General features: G+C 29.7%; 2 protein-coding genes across 2 annotated transcripts; one reads left to right on the forward strand and one right to left on the reverse strand.

Moving 5' to 3' along the window:
• The first annotated feature begins 781 nt into the window (after positions 1–781).
• LOC107450303 (toxin CSTX-20) lies at positions 782–10,831 on the forward strand. Its single transcript, XM_016066064.4, has 4 exons — positions 782–927; positions 4,690–4,798; positions 8,329–8,435; positions 10,573–10,831. The coding sequence occupies exons 1-4, from the start codon at positions 874–876 to the stop codon at positions 10,672–10,674; spliced, it is 372 nt and encodes a 123-aa protein (XP_015921550.2). The 5' UTR covers positions 782–873; the 3' UTR covers positions 10,675–10,831.
• Positions 10,832–11,700: 869 nt separating this feature from the next.
• Positions 11,701–19,972, reverse strand: LOC107450297 (single-strand DNA endonuclease ASTE1). The gene is made up of 2 exons (XM_043053654.3): positions 19,742–19,972; positions 11,701–14,995 (listed from the first exon to the last, which is right to left on the reverse strand). The coding sequence occupies exons 1-2, from the start codon at positions 19,900–19,902 to the stop codon at positions 13,207–13,209; spliced, it is 1,950 nt and encodes a 649-aa protein (XP_042909588.2). The 5' UTR covers positions 19,903–19,972; the 3' UTR covers positions 11,701–13,206.
• Between the last annotated feature and the right edge of the window lie 248 nt (positions 19,973–20,220).

The raw sequence follows: 20,220 nt of genomic DNA on the forward strand, positions 1-20,220 counted from the left end.
TTTTTTTTATCAAGTTCAGATGATTGTTGTTTAAATCTAGGTAATCGTCTATTTTGTTACTGTTAGCAAAATGTCTTTGTACAAATTTAAAGTAACTATATTTTGAAATTATTAACATTTAAGCAGAAATATGATGCTTGAGAATGAATTACGGGGTTAGCCAGCGGAACGAGCAGGGGATGGAGCCTCTCATTAAAATGAAAAAAAAAATGTATTAGGCTTCAGAAGTATGAGACATTTTATTATGCAAGATAAGTAATCGAAAAATTAAAATAAGCATGATATCAACCCTGTAAAAAATATTTTTTAAAATAAAAAAAAACCAAATAATAAGAAGAAAATGCATTTAAATCACTAGCATGAGAATTTAGTACTTCAGTATCAGTCATGGAGGAATTAAAAGAAGCACGATTTCAACTCGATAAACAATATTGTTTAAAGGCATGAGATATCAGTTATATTAATTTTCTTTTTGCCCTTAAATTTTTGCAACCTATTGTATCACAACATTCTTAAATTGCATGTATGTTTTTTCTTTCTATTCTAGACTAGTTATAAATGTTTGCTCAAATACATTTCGAATCTTCTGTCTAGGACGTGATTATAGTATTGAAATGTCTGGTAAATATAGAAACTATGCTTAATTGAAAACAGGTGCAGATTTTATTTCTAATGCATATCGAATCAAGAATATTTTCGATCTAGGTCGTGATTATCATATTGAAATGTCTGATGAATACATAAACTATGCTCAGCTGAAAATAGTTTTGCTAAGCTGAAAAAATATAATATGACTCTATATAGGATCTTGCAAATTTTAGATTTCATATTTGAAGTCTTTTAAGGTTGCAAGAAACATACTATAATTAAATAATGTCCGCCTATACTTTGTTAGCGTTATCATTTATGCTATATGTTGGATGCTTGGTAAGTTATTATTTTTCTTAGCACGACAGAACTTGTATTTTTTACATTAGCATTTGTAAAAATTCGGGATCTGGTTTAGTTAAACGACAATAACTTCACCAACAGACCATTTCATACAGTAGGTCATTTCGTTGACAGGATCGTTTTGTTGACAGGGTCATGCGTAATTTTGAAACTATTTTTAGAGATTGCTTGTATTTCCTCGTAATTTAGTGTATTTTTTCGCTAAATATTTTTATTTAAAAAATACTATTATATAATTTTTATACTAAAGTAAAAGTTTTATTATGTTACAATTGCAATAAAAAAACAGGTTTTTTTTTCTTTTAAAAATTTGATATCGCTCTATTCTTTAGCTATACATCCAGTTAAAAAAAAGAAACTTTTGCGTGCTCTAATTATATTTTTCAAGTATTTATTTCTCAGATAAATTGTCTAATTTTTAAAGTGATTATGATTAGCATCGCAAAGGCAATTGCTATAACTACAGAAAATGATTCTTGATATAGCAAGTGAATAAGAAAAAAGAACAAGGAGCAAAATGAATTAATGAATCAGAAAAATATTGAATCCTAAATTTCAGAATAATGATATAATTTTGGAACTGAAAATTATATTTTTATTTCGTTTTTCAAGTAAATTGATAAGTGTTTAACCGAGAACAGTTGATGTATCAAAATCTACTCTTTTATATCTAAATTGTAATCGAACTACAATTGTTTTCATGATAGGTAAGAATTGTCAAAGAGTATTACTAAGTATGATATCCAGACCGTTGCCAACAGCCCTTTTTGGATCCAGTGTGGCGTTAACTGTCAAATTATTTTTAACATCAAATCAAATAATTAAAATATGATAACGTGAAAATTAAAGGTAATAAAAATATATTACAGCGAAAATTTGGAAACTATTTCAAAGGGGAAAACTCAATTCTTCGCTGTAAAACTTTTAAACACTTTTTAATTATACTTTGGTAAAACAATGAACTTATGTGTAGTTCCCACAGCAATGAAAATAACCGTAGGCCTTAAATAAATTCCATGCATAAGTAAACCGATTCACATGGTATCTTGCGATTAAATTTTTAAAAAAAAATGTAGTTTCAAAATATATAATAGAGTGTTTAAATGGGGTTAGAGTTGACAAATGGAATATTTCTGATATTTTACTAATAAAAAATTTTCTGTTTTGGCAAGAAGGAAAAACTGTACCATAAGCACAAAATTGTTAAATAACAACAAAAACAAACAAACTAAGTTTTGATGGTAGAAATTTTTTTTAATACTTACTTTAATTGCAATTTTAAATTTTTTATTCAGCTTCTTTAACAATAAGACAGGTTGAATGAGTATGCTTAATTGAACATTCGATCTAAATAATAGAACTTTGCTTTAGTTTCGTTACCACTATTAGAGTTTTCTACTATAGGAACGCAAATACGATGTTTAGGTAGTTACCGAGGTGAAAGTTGTAGATTCCTACAAGTGCGACTAACTGGACCAAAAATGTTGCGAAACACTATCATAAAATCATTATAGCGTAACAAGGGTGTTTCTGCTTTCTATTCAAAAACGTTTTTTCTTCTTCTATGGATGCTGGAATTTAAAAAAAATAAATAAATAGTGAATTAATTCCTTTTTATTTGCTGGATTTATATTAGACACATCTTTTTTAACATAAAATCAAACCTGGAATTTAAACGTAAGAATAAGTAATTATTATTCAACAAAATTTTTGAAATTATAATTACGACCATGACGAAATGACCCTGTCGACAAAATAACCCTGTCTATGAAAGGACCATGTCGACGAAATGACCCTGTCGATTAAATAACCCTGTGATAGCCTAGTCGATGACGAAATGACCTAGTCGATTAAACGATACGTCGATGAAACAGCATATCGATGAAATGATTGTCCCTGAAACGAAAGCTATCCAAACATTTGATACTGGAAAGTTTTGAGCTTAATGATATTATAGAAATTATTAATTCTCTGAAATCTATTATAGTTTGTTAGAAACCATTAAATTCGCCGAAAAAAAATTCAGTATTTAATTTATTTTTTAATGATAACTTAAGTCCGCTAATTTATTTATTAAATTTAACGCAATTCAGTAGTTTTGATAACGTAGTTTTAAAAATATTTTTATTGAGATATTTAGTTGATCTTATAAATGTCAAGTTTAGAAATAATCAAAGGTCAATTCTACGAGTAACTGACTGACATCCACAAAACAAAATAATAATTATTTAATAAAAATTTTATAGTATAATTTTAAAAGATTTTTTTCTGTGATTTGTTATCTTATTTTTCAAGCTCAATATACTTGTATAATTTGAATTTCAAAATAATTAATGAAAATTTAAAAAAAAAAATTAAACACTTGATAATTGACTGATATTAATGCAATCAGCATGACAAGTTATATTGATTCAATAAGATATTTCTCTAGAACTAAAATTAATTTTAAATTAAGTTACATTAGATCTTATAAAGCAACACTATTAAAAACTTCACCGAAAAAATGGTGAAATAGCAATTTATTTAGTTGCTATTTTACCCTATCCAATTAAAACAGTCTAATGATCGTAAATAAGTTAACAGTCCAACTGTTAGCTGTGAGAAAAACCGTTTATTAACTGCCTTCACCTAATACGGTTAAACAGTGTAGCGTATCAAGCTATATTAAAGAACTGTTCAGTTTTTTTTTATAAAACTTTTATTCACAAACAACACAAACAGTAACAAGTAAGAATTACCCGTAACGGGATAGTGAAAAGATCATAAAACAACAAGAAAAAGTGCCCGTAACGGGATATATTAAAACTCACCCGTAGCGGGATAGATAAAATTTTATAAAACAAACTATATAAAGTGCCCGTAACGGGATAAATGGAAACTCAAATTCCACAACAACTCTCTGTTGTTCTAAAATGGTCTTCTAATTTTATCGTCTGCTTTTATTGAGTATTGAGTATAGTTAAGTACGGCGAGCTCTCTGCTTATCGCTTATAGCTCTGCGTCTGCTTTTATTTTATTGTTTATCTCTTTATCTGTTTATTTTATTTTATTTATGCCTTTGCAAGCCTGTTATATTTTAATATTTTTATTCATGTTTTTGCTAGCCAATTGGGTATAATATGAAAAAAACACAACTACTTCGATTTAGTAGGAACAACATATGGCGCAATGCTAAACGAATGGAATTTAGTTGTTGTTTATTTAGTTATTGTTATTAGTAGTTGTTGTTATATGTTTTAGTTGCTGTTGTTCATTTAGTTGCATTTAGTTTCAATAACTTTGCTTTATAATGCAATGAAATCTGGCGAGCAGCTATTTAAACGATTGAACACTTCGTTTGTTTATTTGTGGCTTGAAGTTACGCTCGCAGAAAATGCCGTTCATGGGTTAAATTTAGTAGGAACAACACAACCCGTGACGTAGGCTATATTATACCCAATTATCTTTTTTATATTTTTAGACTTTATAACAGCCTGAATTTTATCTCTCCAACTAGGCTCACCTAATGAAGCCGCTTAGTAACTTAAGTTACTTAGTAACTAAGTAACTTAGTTTTTCTAAAAATTATATCAGAAATTTCTGTATAATTTTTCAATTCCTGAAATGTGTTTATCATGGTTTAAATTTAATACGTGGCTAAGAACTGTAATTTGTTTTAACAATTGTTTATTACTAAGATGCAATATGTTTATTTAGTTCATGTTCGTAATCAATAAAAGTATAATATTTGATGTATAGGTAGAGGCACGAAAGAGTTGTTATCAGCAATTGGATTGCAAAGAGACGGAATGTTGCTGTAAAGAAGCTTTCAGCTCGAAAGCTTATTGCAAGAATAAATTACGATTTAGTAAGTTCATTCCGTATCAATCTAATTTCGTAACAAATGCATAATTTAGATAGCTATACTCTTTGAATACTGTTGTCTTTTCTTAAAGATCGTCCTTTAAAACTATATTTAGAATTCTTATAAGAAATGAAGACACAGAAAAATTAATACACGTGAGGGGTGAGAATTAAATATTTGAGTAAGGAAAAACAAAAGTACTATTGAAATCGGACGAATCACAGTCAAAGAAGGCGGGTGAATGAAACATCAAAACCTCTTTGATTACAGTCATAAAAAGGGAGCCATGATGACTCAGGGGATAGAGCTTTCGACTTCCAATGAGGTGAACCGAGTTCGAATCCGAGCCATGGCTGGTAGATACGAATTCCGCATCCGGCTTGCATCGACCACAGGGCTGACGTAAGATATTTTCAGTGGTAGACGGATCATGGATAAGAGTACCCTTGCCGTTAGGCTACCCTTGGGAGGTTTTCGTGGTTTTCCTCTCTATGTAACGCAAATGTGGGTTAGTTCCCTCAAAAAGTCCTCCGCGAAAGCAAATTGCCCCCAATACTTGATCCAAGAGTTCCCTTGTCTTCTGAATTGGGTTTAAAATTACAAGGCTATGGAGTTGAACATTAGTAGTAGTAAACCCAAAAAATTGGGTCGGCTGTTCAACAATGGCTACAAAATATAAAATAAAAAGTAAGAAGAAGGAGTTGTAAAATGATTGTTGGAAACATCTCCAAGTTTAAATCGGTCAATTGTTCTTCTGACCCTTCTCCCTTCATTGAACTGTGTTAGATTTCTATGCATTTTTGTTTCTTCCTCGTTTATAATATGCGACCTCCAATGTGTATAAATTTCAGTCTAGAGTTTTAGTAAGGATTCAGAAAACGCATTGAAGAGATGTCTTTACGTAACATGCTGTTAAAAGTGGGGATGGCAATTTGGTTTACTTGCACACTAAAACAAATTAATCGTGATAACTAAATTTAAATAAAATAAAATTAAAAGAAGGCATTTAAAAGTTGTGATCATCTTATTACGATCACTGGTTGCCCATTGGTGAAATGCTTTTTCTTTCTGGATTGACTCCGTTAAACAATTCAAATCATGGGTTGCAAAAACTGTCTCAATTGATGCTTGTCGTCAGATTGGTTTTCAAATCCTATTTATGTACGTGTTTCAAGACATCACAAAATACTTTTCCTTCCCTAGCATTCATATTTATACTGAAATCACCGTCAAGCCAGTAAATATACGTTAATAATAAAAAGAATATGAAAATACTTAAAATTATTATTATGTAAATGCATAAAAAATGCCTGATAGTGAATATAAAAAGAAAAACATCAGCGGTCGCCATAGCAATGCATGCTATGACGACGCATGCTCACTGTTTACTATTACTCTTGAACACAGTTGAAAAGTGTGTGAACGCCATCAAATCCAAACCAAGACCCATTTTGTCAATGGGTAATAACAAATCAAAGCAGTTAGCAATTTTTGTTTTTAAGTGGTTCGTTTTTATACCGCGCATGCACAAGAAACAGTAAAAAAAATCTTTTTTATATACACTCTGTAACAAAAAACTCGACCCTCCAAGAAGAAGTTATCCGATTGAAACGAAAATTGGTGGAAAGGAAGACAATGTACAGAATAGTAAATGATTAAAATTTCAGAACAATTGAATAATTTATTGCAGAGTAACAGTAAATAGTTCAATAAGGTGTTGACCCGCCTCTAGCCTGGATACAAGCTGCCACACGGCGTGGCATAGACCGATAAAGCTCCCGGATGATCTCTTGCGGTATTTCCTGCCAAATTCGATCCAATTGTCGAACGAGGTCATCATCATTCGGTGCCAGATGCAATCGCCTTCCCATCATAGAGAGAGATCTGGTGATCTGACAGGCCAAGGAAGAGTTTGACAAGCTTTCAGACAGTTCATAGCAACACGTGCCGTATGTGGTCTGGCATTGTCCTGCTGAAAAACCAGGCCATGGCGCTGCAAAAGAAACGGTAGCAAAACAAGTCTTAGGATATCGTCGACGTACCGCTGTGTAGTAAGTGTACCTCTAATGACGACCAAAGGGGTCCAGCTGTCAAGGGAAACGGCACCCCAGACCATAATGCCTTGTTGAGGGCTGGTGTGGCGTGCAATAGTGAAGGCAGGATCCCCCCTCTGCCCTGTGTGTCTTCAAACGCGTCTTCGATGATCGTCAGGATACAGTTGGAAGCGGGATTCGTCGCTAAAGACTATACGTCCCCAGTCGGCATCATTCCAGCCTGATCGAGCGTCGATTTTGCTCGTCTCAGTGCATTCTTGGTGCGTCGATTTTTTTGTTATCGAGCGTAATTTTGCTGTGTTAAAATTTAAAATCTGTTAAAATTTTGTTTAATTTTATTGAATAGTTTTAGAGTAATAGGAAAACACAAGGCAAAAAAAGTAATTTATTATAAAAATGCCCGTATCCACATTAATATTTAAGCCAGGCTTACGAAATTTTGAATTATTGTATATAATAACTAAAGTAATTGATACAAGTTACATGCTTATTGCTGTATTTTTTTGGCATAGGGTATTCCAAAACATTCTTTCTCTTTGTAACAAACTGCCGGTCCCTTAAACATTTTAAAGCTTAAAGTTTATTGTTATACATGAGTAATCGCATGACCTAAACACTTCTAAAGTTATAAAATGATTCTCTAAGTATTTCCTGTGAGCTTAAAAAAAATTCCAAAACTTGAAAGTGTCTCATTTATTGTTGTTGGGCAATGTATCTACTTTTTATCTGATGCTTGTATTCTTAAATTTGACGAGGGCTTTAAAAGATCTTGTCAAATCGTGACGAGCCTTGTAATTGTAACAAGAACTCAAATTTGAATATTATGTGAAACAATAACTAAATAGGTCTATCCAAAGTTACTGTGAGATTCGAACCAGATACCTTAACGTTTTAGGAAGTTGGTACAGCCCGTTATTCAGCAGTTAAGTTATGAAATAGTTCAGACTCGTTCTGCCATTCCAAAAACTAATTGATTAAAAGTAAAACTAACAAGCGTTTACTAAAAAACATACTAGATATTTTTGTGAAAAGTAACCACTTTTTTGAATAGTGAACTCTTTTTCGCTACCTCAAATTATTCTAGAATTGTTGAAATTACCAACATTTTTGGTAGAATTTTTTTTCACATAAAAAATTCACCAAATTTACTACCAAATACCGTTTTGTGTTCCCATGGAGCCAAAATGCACGTTAAAATTTATTATGTTGTGATAGTTAGTTTTGCTCTAACTTTTTTGTGGTAATTGTAATTATAGTACTATTTGACATATTTTATATTTTCAAGAGTATATGAAATTTTATTGTTATCAAACTAGCACGAAATTTCTTTTTTAGTATTAATTTTCCTATATATATTTCTTAAAACGCATTTTTTATTGTTCATTGCTGTTCAGCTGAAATGGTTTGAATTGATTTTTTTTCAAATTATTAATTAATTATAATGAATGAAATAATTAATTTTTTCATGATAATTTCTAGGGGAGAAGTGTATAGAGGTAGAATACATTAATGGGATCTATGAATTCATATGTCCTTGCTTCGGTGATTTAAAATGTACTAAAGAAACATCCATCGATTCATCTGGTGTAAGAATGTTTTATCAATGTCAAAGATTTTTGTATAATTTATTTTGTTCATTTATTTCAGTTTATACAGTAATTGCTTACGGGCCATTGACGCATCAAAATTGTTTATTGGTTAGGTTTAAATTTTATTAAGCATTTTGATAATTTAGATGTCGTTTAAGTCTGTGCTGTATTGTTTTACTTCATTTAAAAGAAACATTATTTTCAATTGAGAACACTAACCATTAACGTTGCTTTTCGGACTGTCTGTTCTGTTTTTCGGAAAATTCTGTCACCAAGGAAAATATAATAAGCCGTGGTTTAAATGCCCTACACTTGCATCAATGTGATGATTTTTAACTATATGCATCACCTTCCGTAAAGTAATATGTGGGTTTTAGAACAGATAAATATTTTAAAAGTTATTGTACTTAATTAAAAATCTCCAATTTGGCGACGTTTTTCCACCTAGATGAAAATCACAAAATTTGTGCAGTCACTTTGACATCTATGATTTGTTTTTCAAACATCAAGAAAGTGATTAATGTTTGAAGTGCATCGTCACTAAGAACCAAAAAATGAGTTGTCTATAACATTTATTCCGACAAAATTATTTAGATGATAAAATGTTTTATTTGTAATGTATAGAGGTCAAAAATCACCTGGAGCAGTTTTCTGCCAGAAAAGAACAAAACTTTTATAAGAATGGGATCAAACTAAACTCTACATAATTAAATAAAATATTTACTCACTATAAGAAAATCGCTTTTTATTTTCATTAAAAGAAAAAACGAAATTACTTCTTGAGCAACTCAATTTGTTCAAAAATTAAAATCCATGACACGAAATGCTACTCAAAAAACTTTGTTTATATTTAGAAAAAATAAACATAAAAGGTTTTCAAACTTTGTTCTTATAACTACAAAATCTAAATTTTATTTCTTAAAAATTTTATAAATTTCCTTTTTAGAAAACTCATCTAAGTTATAAATTAGATCAAAATACTAATTTAAAAAAAATTTTTTTTCATAAATTTCCTTTTCAAAAAACTCATTTGAGTTATTAAAATAGATTCCATTAAAATATCAATTTAATATTTTTTAAAAATTTTATAATTTTTTCTTTTTTAGAAAACTTATTTAAGTTTTAAAATTAAAATTCGAACAAAATGCTAAATTTATAAATTTTAGAAATTTTATAATTTCCTTTTCAGAAAACTGATTTGAGTTATATAAATTTGATCAAAATACTAAATTTTCATTTTTTTGACACTTCTATAAATTTACTTTAAAAGTGATTAAAACAAATTGTAGAAACCTAACTGATATTTCTTTTTGGTAAATTACAAACTTCTGATTTCTACCTCTTACATTGTTTAAATTTTCTCCACTTATTTACATCAATGATCTTAGAAAGATCTTCGAGATGTATCTTTCAACTTCAGTACCTTTCAACTTCAGTATCTTTCAACTTAGAAACCTTACTGATATTTCGTTTAGGTAAATTACAAACTTCTGATTTCTACCTCTCACATTGTTTAAATTTTTTCCACTTATTTACATCAATGATCTTAGAAAGATCTTCGAGATGTATCTTTCAACTTTAGTAGATGAAAGCATGTATGCCATTGTTTTGGCAATATTTCTCATTGAAAAATTTACAAAACTTCAGATAAATATTGGTTGAAGTAACATACGATAATATGCATTGCTAAAAATATATTTTCTAAGATATTTTTCACATTTAATTGAGCTTTATTATTTAAATTATATTTTTTAGTGCTAATGGTGTTAAAATAATTAACTAATCTAAATGATTACATTTACTACAGGCAAATTGCAGTTGTTTATTAAAAATTTGTTTTCAAAAAATTAAACTACCTGAATAATTTTAGAAACATTTTCTTTGCAATTATACAAAAAATTAAGCTTGCGAATTTTTATCTGAAATTTAAAAAATTTCATTCGAATTTCTATGTTGCTAAGTTGATACGAAAAATCTATTTATCTAGTTGATGTGAAAATTTTCGGTAAATAAAACATTGTATTTTGCATATATTTTATAACATTAGTTAATCCATTTCTTATTCATTACCTTTTTATTATTTGCTTTTTAATATAATTTGTTTTTCTCTTCTCCTTTTTTGTTTTCGTTTCAGAAAGAATTTATTGGTGGAAATACCATTTGTTTGCCAACGGATTATCGACCTGAAGAGATGAATGAGCAAAAGAGCTATAATAATGAAAAAGCTGTATTTTAAGTTGTTAAAAACTATTTTCATCTTTACGAAGTTTGTTTTAGTTTACACGAAAAAAAATTTGCAAAGACGTTGGATTAAGGTTACAGTGAATATTCAGAATGGAAAAACGATATCTTTAATATTGTAAAAACTGTAAATTAAATTGTTTATTACTGTTTTCATGTTTACGAAGTTTGTTTTAGTTTACACGAAAAACAATTTGTACAGATGTTGAATTAAGGCAACAGTGAACGTTCAGAATGGGAAAAAAGATATCTTTAATAATGCAAAAGCTGCAAATAAAATTTTTAATTAATATTATCATGTTTACGAAGATTGTTTTAGTTTACACGACATTCCGATTTTTTTGCGTTGAATCGAGTGACTAAAACTTTTGAAGTTATTTAGGTTTTATGTATAAAAGTTTTTTTACTTATATTTACGCATCTAACATTGTTATCTAGGTAAAAGAGGTATCGTTACCTATGATTATCATTACGCTAAATTGAATGAGAATGAAACCAAATTGTTTAATTTAATAGTTCAGCAGTTATAAAAAGATTTCATCAAATATTTTGTGTGTAAAAAGTGAAAAATATTTTGCTAATACCAACTTACGCAACTGTCATTGCTATTTAAACAATTGAGGCATTACTCTTTAAATTTAATTTTTTACGCTGATACCAATTAAATTAAAATTAATCCTTTGAACTAATAGTTAAGAAGAAATGAGGGTTTTTATGTATGAAATATGCAATTTTTTCAAATGCAGTACAGCAGTACAAGTACAGTTATCTGGAGTGCAGTAGTTCAATTATCTGGATCATTCATGGATCATATGTTCTTTTCATCATCTTCAAAGATAAATAAATGAAATTTAAATAAATAAAAAAAAATCGCGAAATTTTTATTTTCAGAATGTCTGAAAGGGATCTAAAATTGTTCCTGAAATTGATTTAAAATTGTTCCCTCGGTTCCTTTGAAACGAAACTCACATTCTTACCGTAAAAATCGTGCGAAATTCCGATAAGTAAATTCTCCAGGCGCATATTTTGAAAAATAGTTTTATTGATTTAGAAACACATAAAATCACGTTTCTGAAGTATGAAATTAAAAACCATTCGATTGACTTTAATCGACAAGCATTCCAAAACAAAAGCGTAAAATCGTATTTGAGTAACATTTAAAAGCTTTTGAAGAAAATTCTTTTAGGTATTCTTCGACCTAAAATGCAATTAAATTCAATTTAAGAAGTATTTTAGTGAAAGGTAATGTCCATTATACCCAAAGTCATTGTTCCATGCTTTGACACAACATTCATCACTTTACTCAAAGTTTTATTTTAGTCAACAACAATAATTGATAAAAATAAAACACTTTTCTGAGCGAGCATAATTTGCTTTTGTTTCAAATTAAACTGATAATAACAAAATGTTCTTATAAAGTTTTTCCTCATCAAGAAACAATAAAAGAATATTTAATATTTAAATATTTAACCATTTAAAGCAATGAACTCAGTTAAAAAGAATAACATAACTACATATAATGATATAATTGAAGTGAAAGCACTTGGTGCCCGAAATCGGACTATTAGTTTTTAAAAACTATTTCGCAGGAAAATAGTCAGAGTTTTTTTTTTTAAATAAATAAATAAATTGTGTTAACTCTCCTCCCAGATTTCTTATTTTTAATACAAACATATTTTAACAGATGGCACTGCGAATAGCAAACCTGTAAATCGAAGAAAACTTTGAAACCACATCACATTTTTTCGAGATTTCTAAACAAATGAAAACAACGTTATGACTTTTCACATGTCTTACAAAAATTAAATGCCACAAAATTCAATTTAAAAAGGACTTGCAGCCCGATTGCTAAGAAAGCATTTGATGTAAATACAGAAATTCTGTAAATACAGAATACTTATGCTCTGTTATAAAAATTTGGTGCAAGAACTTTTTTTTACAGTTTTAACTGTTAAATTATTGAAAACTGTCAGTCTAATTAAGGAAGTTAAACCGATCTAGTTAGTGCAATAATTTCAATCTTTAAGTAGAGATGCAAAATATAAACCAATTTTATGATCTGAGGAGAAAAAATATTTCGGTTATAGTTGTCAGGCTAAATATAAAAATTGTTGAAGGAAGAAAATCATTATGAATACGAACACACTTTTATTAGTGCACTCCAAAAGATATAAATCACTAAAATTTTTATACTTGGTCAACGCTAATTATTATTTATCTTAAAGACTTCAGTGTTAATAATCTACAAAAAAGGACAACTATTTTGAAAACAGTTTAGTTACAATAAGTTTTCACTATAATACTTATTGGTTTTTAAATGACACGCAGTTTTCTTGTTTTTTAAAATTCCCTGATTGTATAATTTATACCACGAAAATTTAAAAACTGTTTAAAATGCTCTAGTAAGAACATTTTTAGTTTTCAGATACGTGTAAAAACAAACTGTTTTTTTTTAATTCGTTTTACTTGCTACTTGATTTAGGAGCATTCACTTTTAATAAATATACAAAAAAAGTTCTCGATTTATCTACGTTCTATGTAGTCGTCCTCTAAATGACCATCTAAAATAATTTCCTGGTAATTTTGAGACAAACTTATTCATATACGTATTAAAAATTCTGATAGCAACAATATCCCCTCCCAGTAAAGACCTGATAACTGCTTCTGAATTCGAACTTTTTTCGAACTCTTTGGTCAAGTTGTATAACATACTACCAGTTAATGACTCGTAAACCTTGAGTGGTTCAAAAGGAAGATTTGTCAAACGGTTTAAAGCAACAATCTCTAAAACACACGTCTGAAATTGACTGTAATAATGAACCACGCGTACATCAAATGGACTATCCCGACTAGTGACAGGTTTTGGTACGTAGTGCTTTAAATTTTCAACTATTTTAATAGCTATAGGTTGTGATATGTTTTTAATTGATCCTGCTCTGTTTTTATTTGCATTTGCTTGTAAAACTATTTCTTTCAACTGATAGTACAAGATACAGAGTAAAAGCGCAGATACGAATTCTTTTGTTGGTTTGGGTTCGCTGTTTATAAGCCAGAATTTTATGCAACCAAATAACAAATGTAAATGGTTCGGAATATTCAAAAAAAAGTTTTTATCTACTCCTAACACACTAGCAATAAAATCTCGCAAGTGTTCTTTTCGCATGTGATATATTTCCGTCATTTTTGGTACAGGTTCGCCGCTTTTCAGCGCGGTGAGAAATTCCACACGTGCTGGGAGCACACTGTCATTTTTACGATCATACTCTTCTATTTGTTGGAGACAGTTTTTAGCATGGCGTTTAGAATTATTCGGATCATGTGACAAAAGTATTCCATAAATTACTTGGCGTATATATCGAGAGCAAGAGTAAGAGCTGTCATTCGAAAAGTTATCAACTTGTGGAGATAGAAAATTCCTATGTACACTAATGATATTTAACAATGTAGATGGAATGAAACCCTTATGGAAAGCGATAACAAACTCTTTTGGCAACGGTTTGCCACAAGGAGTAGATAGTTTCGTTTCGTACACAATATTCTTCTCTAAATTTGAACTTATTCCGTCTACAATGTTCACCATGTTAGTGTGTTTCACTTCATAATCCTCAAGGGAATTTTCAATCATAATTTCAATGTCATTCTTTTTTCCGCCAGTAGTAAACCGTAATACTTGTTTTATAGCCTGTTCTAAAGTTTGGCGACGTAGCCAAGCAAATAGACCGTAGAATTTCCTTTTGGATCGAACATTTATTTTATAATAAAAATGTTTGAAATCTTCGTAAGTCGAATAATCGTTTCCCGCCAAAACCGTCATTAATGACAAAACGTTTCTTTCCCTTAGAGGAAAGTTAGCAAGCAGAGAGTCAACATAATATATCTGACAGTTCAAATAGTTTCTTGTGGCGCCATTTTTTCCTTTTTCAGTTAAAATTCTAGTGGAGATGTTTGAGAACCTTATGAAACCAAAAGGCAAATCATAAATGTAGAAGTCACTATCGTCGCTAAAAATGGGACATTCATAACATTTTGCAAGGGCTGCTATTTGCTTATCACCGTCGTAATCACACTGGGCGGACGTAATACCCAATTCTTGAAGAATGTCTTTAAAAACTTCGTAAGCATTGATAGGCAAAATGGTGGACCAGCATTCTCCCTTCTCTATAAGATCAGCGATATTCTGCAGACGAGTTTCTTGCCTATTTATACACTTCCTAAGGGCACGTTCTGATTGCTCGAACCCTCCATCGAAGATAACAATGGGCGAGATATTGCATTCTCTGAAAGTGGCAAAATACTTTCTGACTACATTGGCATACCTGGAAGAAAAAAAAGAAAAATTTAGATATTTTAAGGCTAGTTATTTTTTAATAAGGTATTTCAAAAGTTAGGTAAATTTATAATCGATGTAAGCAATCAGACGTAGTAAAAATCAGCAAATCGAATCGAATAAGTTAACTTGGGCACCTATTTAGATCTAAAGATAGCAACCACACCTGAATCTGCTACTCTTCGACGAGTCAGGTGGCATTAGGAAACGGGGAAGATGTCTATTCAGATGGCTTGATGATACTGAGAAAGATCTGAAAGTATTGTAGGTTACTAATTGGAAACAATATGCATCTAACAGACGCCAATGGAAAAAAAACACGTTGTGACGGCCCTGGCTTGCTTTAGGCTGTAGTGCCAAGAAGAAGAAGAAAATTTATTTTAAAAGCAAAAATTAATTTTGTTATGTTCTTCTAACGGAAATAGGCAATGACGTACTTTGCATTTTATCCACTTCCGGCTCAATTACCTTTAACAGACATTTTCAGATTGTTGGATCGTTAGTGAGTCATCATAGATTTAGTTGTGGAAAGAAACCGTTACGTACTCTACATTTTGCCCGCATCCTAATTGTTCTCTTTTTTAATAATTGTTAACAATAAATGAAAACGTGTGGAAGGAATTTAAAAAAAAATATTAAGGCCTTATTTATGGAGAATAAAAAAAAAAATTTAGATTTAAATTTTATATTTCGGTTAATTAAATAAAATTTTCCCACCGTTTAAATATTTTATTACATTAAATTTCAGTAGAGTGAAAAAATTTCCCAATCTAGCGATAAATTAAGCAACATAATCGAATTTTAAAGAAGGTTTCAGTCCATATTAAAAATCGAAAATTGTAGTTGTAATACTAAATCATACGCTCAACGGAAACTATTACATGTTAGCTTTTTTTCCTTTTTCTGGTTTACCAGACTTTTACTCATTGAAGAAAAATTTTTCTTTCATTGTTCTTTTTTTTTTTTTTTTTTTTAATTTCTTTCCTTATCAATATTATATAAAACGCTAATACGTATGTATCAATAAAACCGATTATATTTCTTTTCTCGCGTTGGCAACAGTTTTCATTTTTAATTGATAGGCTTCCGCGCGCAAGAGCACGTAGTGAGCATCATATGGCTGATCTATATTATATAAAACGCTAATACGTTTTAATTGATAGGCTTCGGCGCGCAAAAGCAGTAGTGAGCATATCATATGTCTAATCGGGTGAATTCTCACCGAATTATCAAAAAAATTCTCACAAAATTATCTTCATCGAAGCCGATGCTTTACATCCGGCTTTCAGTACTATTTCATATTGTTTTACAACACATGGTTTTAGCCCTCTGGTGGGAAAGACTTTAAAACAAAACTTACAAAAGTTACTTTTCTCAACAACTGAAATTTAGAATAGTGTGATTAAGAAAAATATGTGAACTGTTTGCAATTTCAAATTAATATTGAAATGCACATGTTTAGAATTTTCTACAGTGAAAAGTTTTCGGAACTTCAGTGTTCAAAAAAGTATACAAAAGCTAGACGTTAAGAACGTATCCAATGAGCGAGTAAAGCGAGCATCCGAAATGAACTGCGAAAGCAGTTCCGGAGGTTGGCGAGCGCCAGCGAGAAGGGGGCGAAGCCTCCTAGTTTTGTTTATTTCTTTATGTTAACGCTGGAAATGTTTTTTACAGAAAAATGCTTGAACTTAAATTTGTTTTAATAAGCCTTGTTATTTCCACTTTGAGGACAAATACATAATATTTATAAAATAAGAATCCTTTTCAATTTTTATAATTCATGCTGATAGATCCGCACCTTGCTATGCAATAGCTCTAAGAATCCTTGTCAAAATTGAATCACCATTATCGTCGCAAATTATGAAGGAAAGCTAAGATCTGTGAAAAATAATGTTGAAGCCAGGATCAAAAACATTAAAACCAGGTGGATTGCCTAGTGAAACTTGAAGAAGGTGTTTTTTAATAATTGTCTTGTTCTCTTAATGCGCATTGGATAAAAATTTTTTTTTTTTTTTTTCAAATTTCTAAAGTTATTTTTTGAGATTTATGAGTATTGTCAAAGAAAAAATTGATGCTCGTGTTTTAGATTGAACTCCGTACTGTAAAAAATTATAAAAGATCTGAAAAATATCCAGTCTATCATGATAATAATTTCCATACTCTGAGCATGGTGTGCAATTGAATTTTTTTTAATATATTTTCATTTTTGTTTCAATTTTTTTAAACATAAATGGGTGTTATGAAATGATATCCGACTGGGGGAAAATCGACAATTCCGACGAAAATTTTGATTCTTTTTTAATTTTTATCTATATTTGAATTTTAGTTCAATTGTTTTCTTGAAACGTTTTAAAATTTTAATCTCTGAGTTTTAGAAATGAAGTTATAGTTACTTTTCCGTATGTCGTCGTACGAAACTAAAAGCTAAGTCCCGAAAACAAAATTAATTTTTGCGATTTTTTTGAACTTAAGGCCACAGTCTAAAAGTGAATTTGTTATCTTTATCAGGTTTAATAAAAGTAGTTTAAAATATATTTTGCACTGAAAAATTATAAAAAATTTACTTTTTCCTCCTTTATAGTAATGATTTTCATTCTCTGAATATCTAACGTGCATTGGACAAAACGAGATCTTTTTTCAAATTTACTGCAAATATTTCTGGATATCTAAGGTTATTTTGAAGCAAATTGATGCTTATTTTTCAATATGAACTACAAGAGTTTCAAATAAATTTCGATCCACAGAAAAATATAAAAAATCATTGCGTCCTCTTTTTAAGTTAGTGATTTTAATTCGCTGAATATTTCGTGTACTGGACAAAAACTGCTTTTTTTTTAAATTTCAAATTTCCTATAAATATATTTTGATATCTACGAGTGTTTTCAAACAAATTAACGCTCAGATTTTCATATGAGCTAGTTTTAAATATATTTCGCTAAGGAAAAATTATTAAAAATTCACAGTGCCCTCAATCTTAATGGTTAGATGGGTTGACTTCAAATATGCTAATTAATTACTGCAGACGATATTTTAAGCTACGAAATCAGACACAAAAAGTACTCTTTTTTTGATAGATTCAAATTTCTGACCCCCAAAATGTGTGTGTGGGGGGGGGGAGCCAAAATTTGGGCGATATGCTCCTAATAGTTTGATCTGGAGAGTTTGTTTAAATTTTTAATTCCTTAATGCTAATTTTACTTTTTTGGAATATTTTCGCACATAAGAAAATCGTTTATCCAAAGGTAATGCCATGCAAAATATAAATTTCATTAAACATTTATTTTTTACTTATTATTGTATATAAAAACAGAGGAAAAATTTTGAGCTGTGCGCATAAAATTTTTTAACTTATTTTTAAAGTATCTAATTTTACATGGCAAAATATAAAATCTGGCTAAATTGGTGGAATAGTTTCTGATAAATCGAATTTTAAAAAAGTGGGTTATTTAAAATTCGATATTTTAGAAACTGTTTTCGCTCAAATTTTGTATTTTCCATTCAAAATTAGATACTTTAAAAAGATGCAAAAATTGTATACCTTACAATTGTAAATTCTTTCGACTATTATTAAATAAAATAATCAAAACAATAAATATTTACTAAAGTTTATTGTTTGGATGGAATTATCCTTGGATAAACAAATTTTATAATTGTATGCAAAAATTTTTCAATTCTTTAAAATTTCTCGAAATATGGCGAAATATACTGAATATTAAATTAATATTAAGGGGCTCAAATTTTGGACAGCTCTCCTGACCAAACTATTTTGATCATAACTTCCAGATCACCACTAACCCCTATATTTTGGCTGTAAGAAATCTAAAACCATTGATAAAAAGGTATGTTTATTCAGCGAAAGAACATTTTGTGTACTTCCTCTGAATAAAATAAAAACATGGTCTTAAGTAATTTTGTAACTTAAAACATTGTCTACACTATTTAATTAGCATATTTGAAGTCTTTCCCTCGAACCATTAAGATGGAGTCCTAGAACGTGAAGATCCGATAATTAGATCAAAAGTTATTCATGGTGGTCCGTTTTTTTTCTCTTTTTATTCGCCCTTTACAAAATGGATAGTTTTGTATAATACTTGTATGAAACTGGCGAAAAAACTGAATCCCTTTGATACTTTGGCGTGTGTTCACGGACAAATTAGAAAAACACTTTAAGTATTTTATTTCTGTTGATGCGTTCAGTGGAAAAACGTGGCAAGTAAATTTTACAAAATTACAAAAAATCAACCTCAGAATGTTTCAAAACATTTTTTAATATAGGATACCCAAAGAATGAATTGAATTAATTAATGACTTATGTTTGCATCCCACTGTAAAATCTTTTTAAATCTAGAAAATGGTACGTTTTAGAAGTACCTATCAACACGTTTTCCTCCTAAAAACTTTTCACTTGTAGTGGAAGGACATGTTACACTTATAGTGGAATAACATTTTAATATATGTTTATTTACACATTATAGTGACTATGTATATTATTGGAAGAACATGTTTAAAAAAAAGTAAAAATTTAAAAAAATATCACTGTAGAATTTATGAGATCATCGGAAAGCTATTTATATGACATTTTGCCATTAAAACTACCAATTTAAAGATTTGATAACATAAATTAAGATTCTTCACTGATAGTCGGTAAAATATCATTTTTTAAAACCATGGAATATTTTAATTTTAACATGCTCTTCCACTATAAGCTTTATATGTGTAGTTAACATGTACTTACTCGTTATAATCGCCTCCGAACCTGTAATCAACTCCACTATAGGTATACAAATAATGAATCAAGTTGCATCCGTCGATGATGATGCGAGTATCATGGAGTTTAAATGGCTTGAAAATATGGGGATTTTCTTCCATAAATCTGTGCAACCCTCTCACGCCCATCTTTAAAGATAGTTTCACAGAAATTAAACTGTAGTTACTCGAGCATCGATTTTGCTCATTGTTTTCGCGGAAATCAATCATAAAATAGATTAGATTTGAGGTAAAGTTATTCGCACTTATCTTGTGATGACCTTCTCATTGAAACAATAACTTCGATATCTTTGTTTATTTCCATGGTGTTAGTTTCGATTTTAAGTTATTTTTAAAGCTTATCTGAATAAATTCATATTGTGATATTTTTTTTTTATCTATACCCTTTTCAATTTACTTCTCGTAACAGCGTAGGATTAGAATAAAGTTACTACATTTGTTAAATAT

This window comes from Parasteatoda tepidariorum, chromosome 8 (genome assembly GCF_982258835.1).
Source record: "Parasteatoda tepidariorum strain Cologne lab strain chromosome 8, Ptep-v5.0, whole genome shotgun sequence".
Lineage (NCBI taxonomy): Eukaryota > Metazoa > Arthropoda > Arachnida > Araneae > Theridiidae > Parasteatoda > Parasteatoda tepidariorum.